Source organism: Leucopleurus acutus (assembly GCF_964270905.1).
Source record: "Leucopleurus acutus genome assembly, chromosome: 11".
Taxonomy (NCBI): domain Eukaryota; kingdom Metazoa; phylum Chordata; class Mammalia; order Artiodactyla; family Delphinidae; genus Leucopleurus; species Leucopleurus acutus.
In genome coordinates, this window is record NC_139152.1 from 3,525,729 (window position 1) to 3,544,851 (window position 19,123).

Genomic DNA, 19,123 nt, shown 5'->3' on the forward strand with positions numbered 1-19,123 from the left:
CTGCTCAAGGGAAAACACAAGCTAAACGAGCCATTTTTTCCATGGAACACCAGAAGGCCTAATAGACAAACTATAGTTATTCAGATCTAGGTTTCTGACAGACATTTTCTTGAAGATGAACAATGTGAGCCCATCTCTTCAGTGGAAACAATGGATGGTATTTGTTGATAATGAATATTTGAGCTTTTCAAGTAAAAATTGTAATTTTGGGGCTTCCCTGGTGGCGCAGGGGTTGAGAGTCCGCCTGCCGATGCAGGGGACACGGGTTCATGCCCTGGTCCGGGAAGATCCCACATGCCGCGGAGCGGCTGGGCCCGTGAGCCGTGGCCGCTGAGCCTGCGCGTCCGGAGCCTGTGCTCCGCAACGGGAGAGGCCACAACAGTGAGAGGCCCGCGTACAGGGAAAAAAAAAAAAAAAAAAAAAAATTGTAATTTTGGAAAACTTGTTTCTGTCAGTATGAGTTTGACAGCTTCCTAATTTTTTGATAAGATCAATGGTAATATTTTTGTGATTTAAAAATAATATATGATATGCATCAACATTTGGAAGATCTGTATAACTCAGTGAACCAACATTTTTGAAATGATCAATGCATGATGTTACAAAATGACTGGGTAAAAAGTCCATTCAAGGACAAATGTTGACTACCATTTTAATACAACAGAGTACAAAAAGTTCATTGATAAAATTTTAGATTCCACATTGCTAGCCTCAAAGAAATTACAATGATTTGAAAAGGCTAAAATTTTAAAAAATACTTGTCCCTTTTCCATTCACATCTGTGTGGTGTTGGATTTTCTTCATATATTTTAACCCAAACAACATATCACAACAGATTGAGGGCAGAAATAGATATGAGAATCTAGCTGAATGCCACTAAGCTAAATATTTTTTTTAAAATTTCAAAAACTGTAAACCAATGCCACCCTTTTCACTAAATTTCTTTTGGAAAATATTGTTATTACTCATCAAATATATTTATGTTAACGGTGTGATGTGTTAACTCAGAGGGTGTTTTTTTGGATGAGATTAACATCTAATCAATGAACTTTTAAGTATAGCAGGTTGCCCTCCATAATGTGGGTGGGCCTCATCCAATCAGTTGAAGGCTTGACTAGAACGAAAAGCCAGCCTCCTCAAGCAAGATGGAATTCTCCTGCAAACTGCCTTCAAACTTCATCTGATAAAGAATGAGTAGGAATTTAGCCAGAAAAGGGATATAGGAAACTGTGGGGGTGGGGAAACATTATCTGTGAAGGCTCAGAGGTGAGAAAGCATGGTGCATTGAAGTCACCACAAAAGTTTCTGTGTACTGCATGGAGAAGCATAAGAGAGGAAGCTTGGGGGTAAGACAGCAAACAATAAAGGAGTTTGGAGTTGTCGAGTTTGTTTTTTTTTGTTTTGGTTTGTTTTTGGCCCTGCCATGTGGCTTGCAGGGATCTTAGTTCCCCGACCAGGGATCAAACCCATGTCCCCTGCATTGGGAGCACGGAGTCTTAACCACTGGACCGCCAGGGAAGTCCCTGGAGTTGAGTTTGGAGATGAAAAGTGACGAGGTGAATTCTGTACTTTAGACCAAGCAACCTGATAAATGAGAGGAAAGAGATGTGACAGGGGGCAAGAACTGAGCTGTTATCACAGTCCAGGGGAGAGAGAATTTAAATTAGGATCGTGATAATTTGGATGGAGACATGGGTGGATTTAAGGTTTTTAGGTGATAGAGTCTCCAGACTTGACACAGGGTTGTATGTGGGTAGTGAGAGAGCAAGAGTTAAGGATTATTTCTGGATTTCTGGATCAGGCAACTGAATAGATGAATGAAGTCATCCGTGGAAACTGGAAACACTGAAAAAACAGTAGGGAACTATGAGTTCAAGACACATTGAGTTTACCAAAGTGTAGTTGTCCAGTAGGTAGCTAGATGTACTGGCTTGTAACTCAGGGGAGGAGTCCAAGCTGCAAGTACAGATTCGGTAGTCATTAGCCATAGCTGGCAATTTAGGTCCTGGGGGAAGCTTAAATTGAACAGGGAACATGAGATCAAGCCCTGGGAAGTAAGTCTTCCTTCCAATAGATAATACAAGAACTACCGTTTCACGGTTTCTTCTTTAGTACTTTCTGCGTCATTCTCAGCAACTTGGAGGAAGCGTCTATGCCCGCCGGCACAGAGATGTTCGACAAGCAGGGCCAGAACAGCTGCCGTAGCTGTTACAGAAAACTGAGAAAGGCTCCAACGGTTGGAAAAACAAGGTCAGCAGCCGTTGCTTCTCGGAGGACGAAATCAATTCCCGGATGGTGGCGGAGGCCGGCCCACGGGGAGATTCGGAAGGGTGGGCCGGACCCGAACTTGTTGCTATGGAGATGGGGCGGATTAAAGTGGCCGAACGAGATTATTCGAAAGGGACACCAAAGGTGAAAGGACTAAAAAAAGGGCGATGCCGGAAAAGGTAGTTATCTGGAAACAGACAGACACGGAGGTTGAAACAGGCAGCCCTGCGAGGTCCGGTCGCTTGGGTTCCGGTCCATTTGTACACAAAGAGGGACCGGGCTCCGCTCGCCGGAAGTAGAACCTCTGCCCCCGGCGCATTACGCATCCTCCGCGCCGGAAGAGCGCCCCGCTCGGTCCGGCCGCTTCCCCCACAGCCCAGTAGGAGGGGCGGCTGGGCCGCCGGGCTGTGCAGCTGGGAGTCGTCGGCAGCGCGGAACTTCGGCGCACGAGGAGCCAAGGAGCGACCTGCGTTGCCGGGAGAGGGAGGGGGAAGGAAGGTCGCGTAGCGGGGCGACACGTCGCTGCGGAGGGATCCTGTTTCTGTTGGCGGAGGGATTTGGTCGCACGCCGACTTCCGGTGAGCCCCGATCCGAGAGGAAAAGCCCCGAAGGAAACAATAACAAACGCAGGAGGAAGCGGTTTTGGGGTTCGTGTGTTGAGCGGGTCTCGCCCGAGAAGATGAGCTTCGGCCCCTGTCAGGGGACGTGAGCGCAATCGCCGGGCCCCAGCCAGCGTTTCTCCCCGTGGGTCCCCGGTGCCACCATGGCGGCCGTGGGGCCGGGGGGCTACGCGGCGGAGTTCGTGCCGCCTCCGGAGTGCCCGGTCTTTGAGCCCAGCTGGGAGGAGTTCACAGACCCGCTCAGCTTCATCGGCCGCATCCGGCCCCTGGCGGAGAAAACCGGCATCTGCAAAATCCGACCGCCCAAGGTACTGGAGTCTGATCGGCTTAGCTCGACCTCCCGGTCCGCTGCCCTTTCGCGTTCGCTCGCATTGGCGTCTCGACACCTGGACTTTAAGTTTCTCCGTGTTTCCGCTTTGGTTTCTTTGGGGTCTTCGGTAGGCACGTCTGGACGCGAGAGTCGTGTCCCGGGGCCTGTCCGCCAAGAGCTTGGGAACTGATACTTTTCATCTCCTCTTGGGTTGTGGGCAAGGGTAACAAAGGCTTTCGGCCTTTCTTTGGCCGTAAGGTGACTGAAGTATCGTGACGTGACAGCCCTACCCTACGCTCGCGTATAATCCTCGTTACAGTGCGATAGGAAAAACTGCCGTTCCGTCGGCTCTTGCTTCCTCCTAGCCCTGCTGACGCTTGATTTATTAAGTATCTGCAGGCCTCATCTCAGGGCTAAGGTTTCTTAAATGGTAATCTGAGCTCTAGTTGTCCCTTGAGGTGGTATCCCCAAACAAGCACCCCAGACTGATTACTGCGGCAGTGAAAAAAAGTCTTCCCGGGGAAGGAGAAGGAAAAAGCAATTATTTTAAACATTTAGAGGTTTAGAAAAAATTTGTCAATAATGGAGGTGGAAGAAAACGTTGAAATCTTAAAAACATAAGAATCGCAGTTATTGCACGTAACTGGGTTTGCCTCTAGGTAAGTTAGGACCCTGTCTTTACGGTGAGGAAAGCTGATACTACTCTTTGTTTTGCGGGGATTAGTGCCCCAAGAGGTTGAGGGTTTGCTCAAGGTCAAAGGTTTTTTCTCTACCCGTTAGGTCCAGTGCTTTCCAAATGATGTTCCTGGTCCACCTGCACTAGGGTCGACCGGATGCTTGTGAAAATGCAGATCCCTAGGCCTCATTCCCAGACTGGAATCAGTTTCGGGATATGGAAGTTCTAGAAACTGCTTTTCTAGCAAGTACTCTCCTGATTCTTAATGAACATTAAAGTTTGTGAACCATGTCTTAGTGCTCCTTAAAGGGATATCTTGCTTTATGTTTTGTCTACTAGTAATAAAATAAAATCCAGTCTTTTTACACCTTGTTGCATTTTAAAAAGCTTCTCTCACCGCAAACTAGCACAGAAGTGTGCAAACTACCACAGTGAATAAAAAGAGCTTAGATGGAGGGGGGAGGAGGAGCAGTTAGTGTAGCATTTACAGATGTTTTCATTTAATATTCTTTGAAGCCTCAGTAAGTAAATAAGGTCATTTTACAGATGAGACAAGTCTGGATAAGTTAAATAACTTATCAGATGTGTGATCTTGGGCAATGGCAAAGTAGATTTTGAATCTAGATCAATCTATTTGTTTCTAAAACTTAGGTAAGCTACTTCCCTTATGCTCATTGAATTTGATTAAGATTATAGACTATCAGTTGCAAGCAAAGGATTAAAAAATAATTGCTATGATGAGTGGTGGTACGTGTATTGGCATCCTCCCCAAAGTTCAGTTAACTCTTTTATGAAAAATTTATTTTCACTTAATTCTTTTTCTATCAAGATTACCTGATATTGACAAAACCTTAAGCACTGAGGCTTTTCCTAAACCATATTTTCATTTATTCTGTTGCTTTAATGAATTAGAAATTCTATACAAGGTTCCTTTTAGTTTAAAAAATATATATATACGTATAGCTTTTTGTTACTTACAAAATGTTGAAATAATATACCTTTTCTTTGTGTCACAATATTATTATTGAAAATAAATGTTGTTTACAAGCAGAATTTAATTTCAATGTTGGTGGATTTCTTTAGTTTCCAAGGTAAGATAAAAATTTTTTACTACTTTTCACATTTTTAAACAGATTACTATTTAGGCTAAATCAAACTATGGTCTCTGGAACTCTACTTGAAATGTGCTGTCTCATTTCAGTTATACCACATCTCCAATCTGGAAATTGTCCTTGTTCTGTGGGTTTGCTATTTTTTAAAAAATTTTAATATTGAAAAAAAATTTGGGTGCCCAGAAGCTGGGCTTTGAACAAAACATTTATATAACATAGACTTTAAAGTGCTGTGTCACATTCCACATGAATGAAAAAACACATTGTCCAATTACATAAGTACTTTTAAAACATTACCTTTTGGTCTTTAATTTTACCTTTTTTTGTTTCTTTCAAATTCTATTTTCTTTTTATTTTGATAAACTTGGATGTTTACTAGATGCTGTATTGAGATGAGCTTATTGCATTCCACTTGAGTAATTGGGGAAAGCGTAATTGTCAGATATAAATAATGGGACTGTGAGATTTGAGGAGAAAATTGATAAAATAAGCTTAGTATTAGAATGTTAGAGATAAGTAATAATAAATTATTTTATCTAAAAAATATTATTCTTTCAGTCTCTAACTAAAGAAGACTTGTAAGTTGATCTGTTGTCAACATGATTTGTGGCAACTCACCCCTTAAATTAAGGGAATGAATAGTGCATTCCTTGCTTATTAACCAATATGGTGAAGAAATTTTTTCTATTTAGGATTGGCAGCCTCCATTTGCATGTGAAGTAAAAAGCTTCCGTTTTACTCCCAGAGTCCAGCGTCTGAATGAACTTGAGGTGAGTGTTGTTACATCACCGTTTCTGTCTCCTGATCTATTCTTTATATCAGGACTCCAGGTAGAGAACTTTAAGAAGCTCATGTACCAGGGCTTAAAATTAATGTTAATTGGGACTGAATGGAAGGAAGTTTCTGATTAAAAAAAATTGTTTATAGTAATTACAGTTTCTTCTGCTTAACTGGGATTTTGGGACACTATCTCTAGCCATGTTTTTCATGGTGGAAATATCCAGTATCTAGCTTTAGAGAACTGGAATTCTTAAATTCTACTTTCTTCAGTGCTAATTATTCTAATAAATTTTTCTTTTGTTAATGTTGGAGGATTCTGTATCTTGTAGTTTTTGGAAAACAGTTGTAAAAATTCTTCTGTTAAAAAAACCTAGTTTTCCAAGGTGTTTTTTGTATGTTTGTTTGGTTTTTTGCTCTAACAGAACTTTTCCAGGACTCTTAATCTGATTTATTAAGATCTCCCTTTAAACATTTTGAATGTCTCTTAAATTTCTAAGTTGAAATCTGTTTAGATAGTTGTTCTTCCTGTTTTTGAGATTTTCAGAAGATTCTTCAATGTGGTAAAAAACTTCCAGAGTACAAAAGAGAAATCTTAGACAGGGCTTAATGTGTCATGCTGAGTTTGGTTTTTTTCCTTGCTGCTCCTAAAACATTTATTTTTTGAGATTTTAATACCTTTTTTTTTTTCCTTTAGTCTCTTATAAGATACTTGATGGAGGATCTTAATATCAGTGAGGTGGAGAGTTGGTGTACTTGAAGTATGCATATTATCTCTAGATGAAATGACAGGTTTAGAATGCTTAGAAAAAATAATTCGATTTACTAAATTTTCTGATTAGCTTAAAGTTTACTTTTACAAAAAATTGCTTTGGTTGATAATATGAGAACTTTTCACATATATTAGAGTAACTTTTTTGTCTTAGTAAAGTTTAATAGAAGTATTTTGCTTCTTTTTTATTGACTTATAAGGTTGGACTAAGCAGTAATGAGAAGTCTGAATTTCTTTAAAGAAATGAGTACCTTTGTTAAGTAAAACTCATTTACTTTCACCAAAACTTAATTCCTATCTCTCATTTCTGTATTTTAATAATCTCAGGCAATGACCAGAGTGAGATTGGACTTCTTGGATCAACTAGCAAAATTTTGGGAGCTTCAGGGGTCTACCCTCAAGATCCCTGTGGTGGAGAGAAAAATTCTGGATCTCTATGCTTTAAGCAAGGTGAGGCTTGTACTTTGTTAAGAAATTGAACAGGGGCTGGTGAATTTATGAAATTAGGAATTTCAGATATACTTGATGGAAAACATCGCTTCCTATGTAGGATTTGTTTGACAATGAAATGCAAGCATGAGTAAATGGAAATGATAGATTTCCAAGTTATTTTTAAAATCTATTTTATAGTTTGTTGTGAGATTAATATTTAATAGCTACTCAGATTAGTAGGTTCTGTTTACACAGTATGCAAAAGAAATGACAGAGACATCCTAATATTATTTTGTATGAAATGAACAATGTCCTATATTGAGTTTGTCAGCTTTTTTTCTGCTTCTTAATTGAAAATTTGGTATATTAAAGAGATTAATGTCACTCAGCATTCTCATGTGTGGTACATACCAGTTGTATTAATACCTGTAAGTAGTGTTAGTGGTTAACTGAGGGCAGCATTATCTAGTAGGATGAATATTAACTTTGTAATGTTACGTTCCCTAATGTGAAAAAAACTAACTGACCTGCAACAGGGTTTGTAACGATGACCTTGACAACATATTTTGTTAATACAATAAGAAAAATCTATGACTGCTCTGACTTGTGAATGAAGATAGCTTGATTATCTGAGGAATTTTGCAGAACAATTTATTTTTTATGTATTTATTTATGTACGTATTTATTTATTTATGGCTGCGTTGGGTCTTTGTTGCTGCGCGTGGACTTTCTCTAGTTGCGGCGAGTGGGGGCTACTCTTCGTTGCGGTGCATGGGCTCCTCATTGTGGTGGCTTCTCTTGTTGCGGAGCATGGGCTCTAGGCGCGTGGGCTTCAGTAATTGTACCTGGCGGGCTCAGTAGTTGTGGCTTGTGGGCTCTAGAGCACAGACTTCAGTAGTTGTGTTGCGCAGGCTCAGTAGTTGTGGCGCACGGGCTCTAGAGCGTAGGCGCAGTAGTTGTGGCACACGGGCTTAGTTGCTCTGCGGCATGTGGGATCTTCCTGGACCAGGGCTCGAACCCGTGTACTTTGCATTGGCAGGCAGATTCTTAACCACTGTGCTACCAGGGATGTCCCAAAACAACTTATTTTTGTGGCCTTTCATATGCTATGATTGATAGGCTGTTTTGAAGTAAAAATTTATTCTCATTTTAGGAAGCTTCCACTTTCAAGGAAAAAAAATGCTAGAATAATTATATTTAAATTATTTTTTATGATACATTTAAAAATTAATGTCAGGTCAGAATTCTCTAGAATTTTTCTTTTATGTAGTACTAAGCATTTTGGAAAGTATAATCTTACGCTAAAATAGCAGTGCTAGGCTTATTTTATCAGTAAGGTAATGATATCAGTAATTAAGGACTGTGAAAATCATGTCATGCAGTTGTATAAAAAAACTGTGATACTGGGGCTTCCCTGGTGGCGCAGTGGTTGAGAGTCTGCCTGGCGATGCAGGGGACACGGGTTCGTGCCCTGGTCCGGGAGGATCCCACATGCCGCGGAGCGGCTGGGCCTGTGAGCCATGGCCGCTGAGCCTGTGCGTCCGGAGCCTGTGCTCCGCAATGGGAAGAGGTCACGGCGGTGAGAGGCCCGCGTACCAAAACAAACAAACAAACAAACAAAAAAACTATGATACCAACGGGCAAATTATAGTGAATTTGAAGGATAGGTTTTTGTCTTGTAGGAAACCATTAGGATAAAAAATTTGTTTTGAGAATTCTCTTTTTTGACATTTCTATTCAGTGAAAACTTACCTATTAACTTTTCTTTTGTTTGGCTGCATTGGGTCTTCATTGCTGCGCGCGGGCTTTTCTCTAATTGCTGCAAGCGGGGGCTGCTCTTCATTGTTGTGCGTGGGCTCCTCATTGCGGTGGCTTCTCTTGTGGAGTACGGGCTCTAGGCGCGCAGGCTTCAGTAGTTGTGGCTCGCGGGCTTAGTTGCTACGCGGCATGTGGGATCTTCCCGGACCAGGGCTCCAACCCGTGTCCCCTGCATTGGCAGGTGGATTCTTTTTTTGCGGTACGCGGGCCGCTCACTGCTGTGGCCTCTCCCGCTGCGGAGCACAGGCTCCGGATGCGCAGGCTTAGCTGCCACGGCTCATGGGCCCAGCCGCTGCGCGGCATGTGGGATCTTCCTGTACCAGGGCACGAACCCGTGTTCCCTGCATCGCCAGGCAGACTCTCAACCACTGCGCCACCAGGGAAGCCCTTAGACGTGATTTTGACACTTTGATTTCCACTACTGTTTAGCGGGAAGCAGATTTTCAATCTCCTGAGTCATTAAATTATCAATGTGTTTGTTCCTGTTTTGATTAAGTCACTTTGTCTTTCTCCCTGGTTATTATTTTTGATAGTAAAAAGTGTTACTTGGAATGTCTGTAATTTAGTGGAATTCTGCATTAACAATTACTGTTTATAAACAGTGCAGCAAGGAACATTTATTCTAGCCATTTTTAAAAGAAATTTTTGTTAAAGTAATACATTAAAAAAAAATAAAGCTTAAAATAAAAACCAGCAATCTCCCTTCTTCATCTCTCCACTCTCTTTACTACTCCTTAGAGCTAATCACTTTCATTTCTTTTAGCTGTTTGATTTTGATCTCCATATTTCAAAAAAACATGCTCATTATGCTATTTCTTCACTTTTAAGTATTAAATATCATATACGTACTGATTGCCTACTATTAGAGATTGGCAATGGGTATAAAAATTAAATTCTTATGTACTTCAGGTACCCTATTCCCTTATAGTGTAGTTAGGTCAATTTTTTATTAATCAGAAATTATTGCTGTGACTGTATAAATACAAATTTATTTGTACCTGTGCCTAATGGTGTGCTATGATTATGTCTCATGTTAATAGTGTGCTATAATTATGTTACCAGTTTTTATTTTCCTTGGACTTAAGAGTCCCGTTGCCTTTCTTCATTTTGTAAGTTTTCCTTGTGACTATTAAAACTTTATTTTCAGATTTTCCAGAAGTATAAATCTCTCAGTGTGCTCTCACCCATCAGAAAATCTGCCAGTTTCCTTTCCTTCTTGGATCCCTTCCTCTGGAGTTCTCTTTCCCGCTCCAGTCCAGACTAGTTTTTGTTTTTTTTTTTTAAGGTCAGCTCTCAGCTTAGAACTTCTTTCACTATTATCATTCTGGGAATTCCCTTTGTCTTTCTCTTTGTTTTAAGTCTTCCTATTACTTGGTTTATTCCTATTTTAGTAAAACATTTCTTCTGCTAGTTTGATGAGCAAGAAGAAAAATGGAATGTAAACTTTTTGCTTGTCTGAAAGTGTTCTGCTCTTAAACTTTATTGGTAGTTTGGTGGGTTTAGAGTCTAGACTGCAAATCATTTTACTTCAGAATTGTATTTTGAAAGCTTTACTTCATAGTCTTCTAGCTTCCAGTGTTGCTGTTGAGAAGAATGATGCTATATTAATTCTTGTGACTTTTTCTTGAAGACACAGGGTCTAATCTTTATTCCCAGTGTTTTGAGATTTCACAGTGGATATGCGGTGGTATGTGTTAATTTTCATTGAATATGTTGATTGCACTTGATGGCCTTTTTAATCTGAACTCACCTCTTTGAGTTCTTGTAACTTTTCTTGTGTTAACTCTTTGACGGTTTGTTCCACTTACTTTTTCTTTCTTTTTGAACTCTTATTGGTTGGATGTGAGACTGTTAGACCGATCCTCTACTTTACTTACCTGTTTCTATCTTAGGTTAAGAGTCCCTTCTTTTCAAACTCTCCTGAGAGTAAATCTCCAGGCTTCTGCTGTTGTTGGAGAGGGATGGTTGCCTGGCGTGCTAACCGGGGGAGGTCTGATTGCTTTTATACAGGTTTTCACTCAACACTGTTCTTTTTAAATTTAATTTTAAAGGTACTGCTGCTTCCATTTCTTAAGCCTTTCCAGGTTCTATGTTGCGAAAGCTTCTTGTTAGCTTTCTTCTGTTGCAAGTGCTTGGGGCTTTTTCGTCTGTTTTTTTGTTTTTGCTTGCTAGATGATCATTCCTACATCTGCTTTTCTCTTGGTCTTTTTGTCCTCTTGGGAGTATGCCTTTTTGTCCCTTCCTTTTTAGTGGAGCTTTGAGAGGGAGCTTTTAAGTAGAAGACTGCTGCTGTTTTTCGTCTGTTAAAATTGTCTCTTGCTAACTGGACTTAGTTTTGCATTGGACTGAAATTTTGGCCTTGAGTGGCATTAACTCTTGTTAAGTTTTAATTAAGGGGCTGTCTTCATTGTGTTCAGTTTAAGTGCATGCCGCGTATTTCTTTATAGGGCATGGGTCATGTGATGTTTTTCTAATGACAGTGGTGTGATATAGTGCATGGCAAATGTTTGGAATAAATGGTTTATATTTTGAAATTATGCATGGTAATCCTTGAATCTCTCAGCTGAAGAAAAGCAAGTATTAAGGTTTTGTGTGTTTTTATAGTATTAGGCCCGGTTAGATTGTTATAGAGTATCTAAACATGAAGCCAAAGTCATGGCTTTGATTTCTTTGTTAGTTTTGTCTTACCCTTGGCCATCCCCGACTATGGTGTGTCATTGTCACAGCTGTGTGCCAGAAATGGTCAGAGCTGGGTGGGAAGCATGACTGGATCCGTGCAGCTATGTCATTACCGACAGAAGCAGATTATTATGTCATTGTGTTGGGAAATGCAGATACTGAGAGGGCTCCTGTTCCCTCTCTTAGACTCTTACTGCTCCTCCCCACTTGCTTCAGCCACAGTGGTTTCCTTATTGCTCCTCAACATGCTAGGCAGGCTCCTCATGGGGCCTTTACTCTGGCTGTTCCCTGCCCTGTATATCTGCTTGGGTAACTGCTTCACCTCCTTCAAGTCTTTGCTCAAGTTTCACCTTCATAATGAGGCCTTTTGTGACTGTTTGATGCTTCAATTTACCCTCATTCTCCTACTTGGGAGGCTTTTAAATTACTCTTTAAAATTTTTTTCACAGCATTTGTCACTTCAGAATTGACATGTTATGTTTAGTCTTCCACTAGGCTGTAAGCTCCAACAGGGCAAAGATCTTTATTTTATTCATAGCTGTATCTCCAGCACCTAGAACTGTAGCTGACAGAGTAGAAACCCTGGGAAGCTATGAATGAAAGGCATTCTCACTCATCCATTTGCTTCCAGACAGCCCTCTATCCAAACCACCCTTAATGTGTCTTCCTCTACACTACAAAATTTGAAAAATAATTTTTTTTTTTTGTGGTACGCGGGCCTCTCACTGTTGTGGCCTCTCCCGTTGTGGAGCACAGGCTCCAGATGCGCAGACTCAGTGGCCATGGCTCACGGGGCCAGCCGCTCCACGGCATGTGGGATCTTCCCGGACCGGGGCACGAACCCGCGTCCCCTGTATCGGCAGGCGGACTCCCAACCACTGCGCCACCAGGGAAGCCCTGAAAAATAAATTTTTTTCTCTACATGATTTTTCCCTGGTTGGCTCTCATTAACAGAGGGAGCTTCTTTGAGGATGTAATAAGAAAAGCTAAAGAATTGAAGATGGGTTCCACTCCTGTGCACATGAACTTCTGTGTTTCTATCAAGCTTTCAGATACTTCACTAGAGGAGAATTTTCCTTTGGCTATAGTTTCATCTTTGCTATAATAAAATCCTAAGCACAATAGTAGAAAACGTATCCTTTACTTATTTATAGCATGTATAGTCTCCCCCCAACCCCCAACTTGCCCCCCATACAGACATTTATAATACAGCCAACATTGATACAGTGTTTACTGTGTTCCGGTGCCATCCATTCATTCATTCATTTTGGCTGCGCTGTGTCTTAGTTGCCGCACACGGGATCTTCGTTGCTGCACGTGGAATCTTTGTCGCGGCATGCGAACTCTTAGTTGTGGCATGCATGTGGGATCTAGTTCCCCGACGAGGACTTGAACCCAGGCCCCCTGCATTGGGAGCGTGGAGTCTTAACCACTGCACCACCAGGGAAGTCCCTGTTCTGGTGCTTTTCATGTTTTAATTTGTCTTCACAGCAGCCTCATAATAAGGAATAGATACTGTTATTATTACTCTTTTAATAATGGTGAGGAGTCTGAGATGCAAATTATGTAACTTACCCAAGGTCATACAGCTACTGAGTTAGCAGAACTGGGATTTGAACTCTGGTAATCTGGCTCTGGAGTCCATACTCTTAGCCTTTAAAAAGAAGTTGTGGTGAAACGTACATAACTGTTTACTGCTTTTCAGTGTACAATCTTATGGCCTTAGATATTTTCAGAGTGTTGTACAACCATCACTACTGTCCATTTCCAGAACTTTCCCCTCCCTGTAGCACCTGGTAAAACCATTATCATACTTTCTATGAATTCACTTATGCTAGGTTATCTCATTTAAATGGGATCATACAATATTCATCTTTTTGTGTTTGTGTTATTTCACTTAGCATAATGTTTTCAGGGTTCATCCATGTTGTCACATGTATCAGAGTTTCATCCATTTTTAAGGCTGAATAATATTCCACCTACGCCTTCACCACATTTTTTTTTATCCGTTCATCTCTTGATGGATATTTGGGTTGTTTCTATCTTTTGGCTATTGTGAATATGCTCCTGTGAACACTGGTATGCAAGTACTGTTTGAATCCCTGCTGTCAGTTCTTTTGGCTATCTCCCTAGAGGTGGAATTGCTGGGTCATATGGTAATTCTGTTTAATTTTTCTCTTAACTTTTTGATATAGTAGAATACAGTAGTGTACACTCAAAGAGGAAAATTGTTTTGAATTCAAATAACTTAATCACACTCTTTATTCTGTCATCAGTGAAACTGAAAACTGCCTATATTTTAGAATGTGAGAGATGTACATATCAGTTTCTGGAAGATGGGGGCCTGGGTACATGTCTGCTCTATACTGTGGCTGGTTTGATGTGAGCATTCAGCAAAAATTGGCCAATTTATCCCATTACTTCCTACCTTAATACATTCTGTGCTATGTTCTAGTACATCTCCGGAATTTATTTTTCCCCATCATTTCTTTATAATATTCTGTGTAAAGCCTTTCTCTTTTTGAAAAATTTTAGCCTCTTTTTCAAAATATCCTCTGAATCCACTGTTTGTTTGACATTTTTGTTAAATCCTGTAAGTTAGTTGCTATATTTTCTAGTATTGGGATTTACATTCACTTTATATTGTATAATAACATTCACATGTCTATACTTGGTCTGTTTTTAATTTTTATTTATATTTTGAATTCCATGTGGATATAGAGTACATATATGTATTTAATTTTCTCAAGGTGCATAGTGTGCAAAGCATAAATTCATTAAATATTTTTGAATGCTTGGTTCATTGAAGGTACGCACCGTGACCAGTAATAGAGTTTAAAACTTCCAAAAGTTATTGTCTCTTTTCCATACTTTAAATGTTGATGAGTTTCAATTTTGTCACATATTTCTTGAAAGGAAATTTAAAATCTAGGCCCAGAATAATTTTTCCATTTAGCAGACAAGATGTAGAGTCAGAATACATGAATCTACCTCTTTCCCTAAATAATTTTTACTTTCTTTTCAGATTGTTGCCAGCAAAGGTGGTTTTGAAATGGTCACCAAAGAGAAGAAATGGTCTAAAGTGGGTAGCCGCTTGGGATATCTGCCAGGAAAAGGAACTGGGTCTCTTTTGAAGTCACATTATGAAAGAATTCTCTACCCATATGAGCTTTTCCAGTCTGGTGTCAGCCTTATGGTGAGATGCATCACTGTTTTTAGGGGTGGATAAATCCACTCTGCAATATATAAACTTTAGATTGTTTACTATAACAAGATAGCAATTGGCAATGATTTCACCAGGTACTGAAATTTGGGGGGAGCAAGGTGTAGTTTAAAAATCACAGCTATTTTTGGTGGTTTACAAGATAAAGGCTAATGGGAATGAAGAAAGTTTTCTTATTAAAATGTGTAAGCTTATGCAAGACTTACGCTTTTAAAAAAATTCCTCCACTTGGTTTCATGTATTTTTTTTTTGAACAGCTTTATTGAGGTATAATTTACATACTACAGAATTCACCCATTATAGGTACACAGTCAATAAGCTTTAGTAAATTATACATTTATGCAACTATCATCACCATCCAGTTTTAGAACACTTCCATCAGCCCCCAAAATTCCTTTGTGTTTGTTTATGGCTGGTTCTTCTACCCTCAAACCTGGACAACTCCTGATCTGCTTTCTGGCTCTATAGTTTTGCCTTTTCTAGAAATTTCATGTACATGGAATCATACAGTATGATTTTGTGTATGGCTTTTTTCACTTAGCCTGATGTTTTTAAGGTTCATCTATGTTTTAGTATTCGTACTTCATTCCTCTTTATGGCTGAATAATACTCTATTGTATGGATATACCACATTTGTTTATTCATTTATCACTTATGAACATTTGGATTGTTTCCAGTTTATGGCTGTTATGAATAATGCTATGAATATTCATGTACTAGTCTTTGTGTGGACATACGTTTTCATTTCTCTTGGGTAGATACCTAGGAGTGGAATTGCTGGGTTATACGGTAAGTTTATGTTTAACTTTTTAAGAAACTGCCAAACTGTATTCCAAAGTGGCTGAACCATTTTACATTCCCGCCAGTAATGTAGAGGCTTCCAGTTTCTGCACATCTTTGCCAACACTTGGTATTGTCAGTTATTTTGCTTACAGCCATTCTAGTGGGTGTGTAGTGGTATCTCATTGTGGTTTTAATTTTATTTCCCTAATGACTAATGGTGTTGTGTATCTTTTCATGTGTATATTAGCCATTTGTATATCTTCCTTGATGAACTGTCTGCTCAAATCTTTTTTTTATTGGGTTGTCAGTCATTTTATACTTGTTTTAAGATTTTGCTAAATAGTCTGGATATAAGTCCTTTATCAGATATATGATTTTATATTTTCCTTTAGTTTGTGGTTTGTCTTTTCATTTATAATGGTGTCTGTTTGAAGAGTAATCTATTGATTTTCTCCCTTTTTATGGATTGTGCTTCTGTTATCATATCTAAGAAAATCTTTTCTTCACCTAAGGCCAAGGTTTTTTTTTTTTATAGTTTTAGCTTTTATGTTTAGGTCTGTGACCCATTTTGAGTCGTTTTTTTGTGTATAGTCTGAGTTAAAGGTATAAGTTCATTTTGGGGGCAGCGGAGCGGGGGTATAGGAATATCCAATTGTTCCAGCACCATTTGTTAAAAGACTACCCTTCTCCCATTTACCTTACCAAGGTGATTTACCTTGGCACCTTTGTTGAGAATCAGTTGACTATAAATATGTGGGTTTATTTCTAGTCTGTTTTGTTCTTTGTTTGATCTGTATGTTTTACCCTAACACCAATACTATGCTGTCTTGAGTACCATAGCTTTATAGTAAGTTTAGATATCTGGTAGTGTAAGTCCTCCAGCTTGGTTCTTTTTTCAAAATTTCCAAACAATTTGCATTTCCACATAAATTTTGGGATCCACTTCTCAATTTCTACAACAGAAGCCTGCTAGGATTTTGATAGGGATTGTCTTGAATCTATAGATCAGTTTGGTGGGAGAATTGTCATCTGGTTTCATGTAGTTTTAGGGATTTTTTAGAAATTTATTATTTTTCTCCTTATTCTCAAATCTGATTTCTTACAAGTGAATCTGCCCTCTTCCTGTGCTCTCAATTCTTTAGGGTGTACAAATGCCTAATTTAGATCTTAAGGAAAAAGTGGAGCCTGAGGTTCTTGGCACTGATGTCCAAACTCCCCCAGAGCCGGGCACAAGAGTGAACATTCTGCCGAAGAGAACAAGGCGTGTCAAGTCTCAGGTATCAGTTTCCATGGGCCGCTTTTGACAGGCGTTTCTAGAGTGTTGACTGTGCAGAACACTTACTTGGCTCTGGGAGGTCATTCACGTGCTGTCGTTCTTTAAAACTCGGAGACGCGTTTCCATATACCTTTGAGATGAACGAGGAAGGGATTGTAAACTTCATTCTGATTTGATTTAGAGTTCTTTGTTAATTTTGAACAGCTATGACAGGGGTGGCGGTTCAGAGAGTGACTCTGGATACTGTAGGGCCAATTTCATAGACATGCTGATGAATTCTAGTATATTTTATTTTCGTGGTTAGTATAAGTGAGAAGAATAGGAAAGAGTGGTTTTATCTTTACTCATCATTCCTTTAAAAACCAGTGGGTAAGTTTCTTAGTCTCCGAACCATTCCAGTGTAATTTCTACAGTGTTCTTGTGACCTGGAATAATTTTAAAGCCTAATGAATACATCGGAAGAAAAATGCCCTAATTTCTTTTTGTCTGCCCCTCTTCCCCTCCACCTTTTTCCTATTCCCATTTCTTTGTGGTCCTTGAAGTTGTGTTTCTAAAGGTTTTTGGTAAAGACAATCTGTAGGCTGGGGAGAGTGAGGTGCCCTTAGGACTCTTGAGATGTGGCCCATTTAAATTAACATATGGGTGAACTGGGACAGCAGCTTTTCTGGGTCCTAAACACATTTAAGGATGGAAGTGGTTCACGTGGAAAGTGGGTTCACTATTAACAAGAGATACTGGATCTGGGGTTGTGAGGAGTCCTGTCACTGTAGAGGCAGGCTAATGATACTTCATCTTGCTTTTCTGTAGCTCAGGGGATATGTCTCTTTCATGCCATGTCTACTTTCCTTGTTCTGAGTTTATGCTCGCTAAATAACCTCCTGATTAATAATTTAGCTTCTTAGGTACTCTGATAGCAGAAAGGTAGGTGTCTTGAATGGGGCATGTGAATTTAATGGAAATTTTTGGAAAATGATAGCTCTATTTTATTTTTTTAATTTTTAAATTTATTTATTTATTTTGACTGCATCGGGTCTTCATTGCTGTGCGTGGGCTTTCTCTAATTGCGGCGAGCAGGGGCTACTCTTTGTTGTGGTGCACGGGCTTCTCGTTGTGGTGGCTTCTGTGGTTGCGGAGCACGGGCTCTAGGTGTGTGGGCTTCAGTAGTTGCAGCACTTGGGCTCAGTAGTTGCAGCACGCAGGCCCTGGAGCATGCGGGCTTCAGTAGTTGCGGCGTGTGGGCTCTGGGGTGTGCGGGTTTCAGTAGTTGTGGCTCGCGGGCTCTAGAGTGCAGGCTCAGTAGCGGTGGCACACTGGCTTAGCTGCTCTGTGGCATATGGGATCTTCCCAGACTAGGGCTCGAACCCGTGTCCCCTGAATTGGCAGGTGGATTCTTAACCACTGCGCCACCAGGGAAGTCCCAATAGCTCTATTTTAAATTAGTAAACTCTGGTTTGGTTGTTAAGTGATTTTTATTACCATGGTTGATCTCAGAAGTTCTGATCGTCTTTGGATATATAGTGAAGATTCTGTCTTAAGACCTGAAATACTTGAAGACTAGTCTCTTTGACATGGTGACTCAACTTTGAAGAGTTGCCCCAGGTGGGCCCATTTAATCAGTTGCCAGCTTGTGGTGAAATCCCTTGATGTTCCTTCTGAAACCATGAAAAAAAAGTCCTGCTTATTTCTGATTGCCTTTCATCAGATTATATAATGATTGCCATTCATTATGTAACAATAGGGACTACACAGAATACTTCTACCCATTGCAGTAATTGTTGCTGTAGTCAGATTGATTGATATTGGATTGATATTAGAACCATTTGAGGATTTGCAATTAAGAATTTCTTCACCTTGCAGTTTGTCCTTAATTAATATTGCCAGTCTGCCTCATTCCTAGTCTTCTATTTCAGAAAGACAGTAAAGGCTTTCTGGTAGAACTTCAGCCTCTTGCCCCATACATGAAACTATCTGGTGTTCATTCTTAATCTCTACCTATCTCTGTGGGCAGAGTGTGCCTTTTTCTCCAAGGGTAATCCTTCTACTCCCATCCTTCCCGGCTTTAAAAACAGAAGCCCTCTTCCTAGATAGTTCCTTACTCCTTGCCTCTTTTCATGAAGAAGTTCCCTGGAAAATCATCTATATTTTCTCAGTTTCCTCAGTATCTGTTTAGTTTTTAAACCCTGTAATCTGACTTTGAGCTAAATAATTTCCTTGAAACTACACTATTCAAGTTACCACAGAGTTAATAATTGTCAGATGCTGAGACCCCTTTTTCATTTCTTAACCTACTTCATCTCTGATCATGTTTGCATTTCTTGAAATTTGCTTTTTCTTTGGCTTCTGTGACACCTCTCTTCTCGTTTCCTTCGTCACTCTC

General features: G+C 40.0%; 1 protein-coding gene across 3 annotated transcripts in view; it reads left to right on the forward strand.

The window, feature by feature from the left end:
- Nucleotides 1-2,730: 2,730 nt before the first annotated feature.
- Nucleotides 2,731-19,123, forward strand: part of KDM5A (lysine demethylase 5A) — an 83,860-nt gene continuing 67,467 nt past the window's right edge. For 2 of the 3 annotated variants that reach the window (XM_082850725.1, XM_082850727.1), the window contains exons 1-5: nucleotides 2,731-3,196; nucleotides 5,679-5,756; nucleotides 6,863-6,985; nucleotides 14,490-14,660; nucleotides 16,613-16,747. In XM_082850725.1, coding sequence (XP_082706851.1) covers nucleotides 3,032-3,196; nucleotides 5,679-5,756; nucleotides 6,863-6,985; nucleotides 14,490-14,660; nucleotides 16,613-16,747 — 672 coding nt within the window. In that variant the 5' untranslated portion in view covers nucleotides 2,731-3,031. The remainder of the gene's footprint in view (nucleotides 3,197-5,678; nucleotides 5,757-6,862; nucleotides 6,986-14,489; nucleotides 14,661-16,612; nucleotides 16,748-19,123) is intronic. The other variant, XM_082850726.1, reaches the window with a different exon arrangement.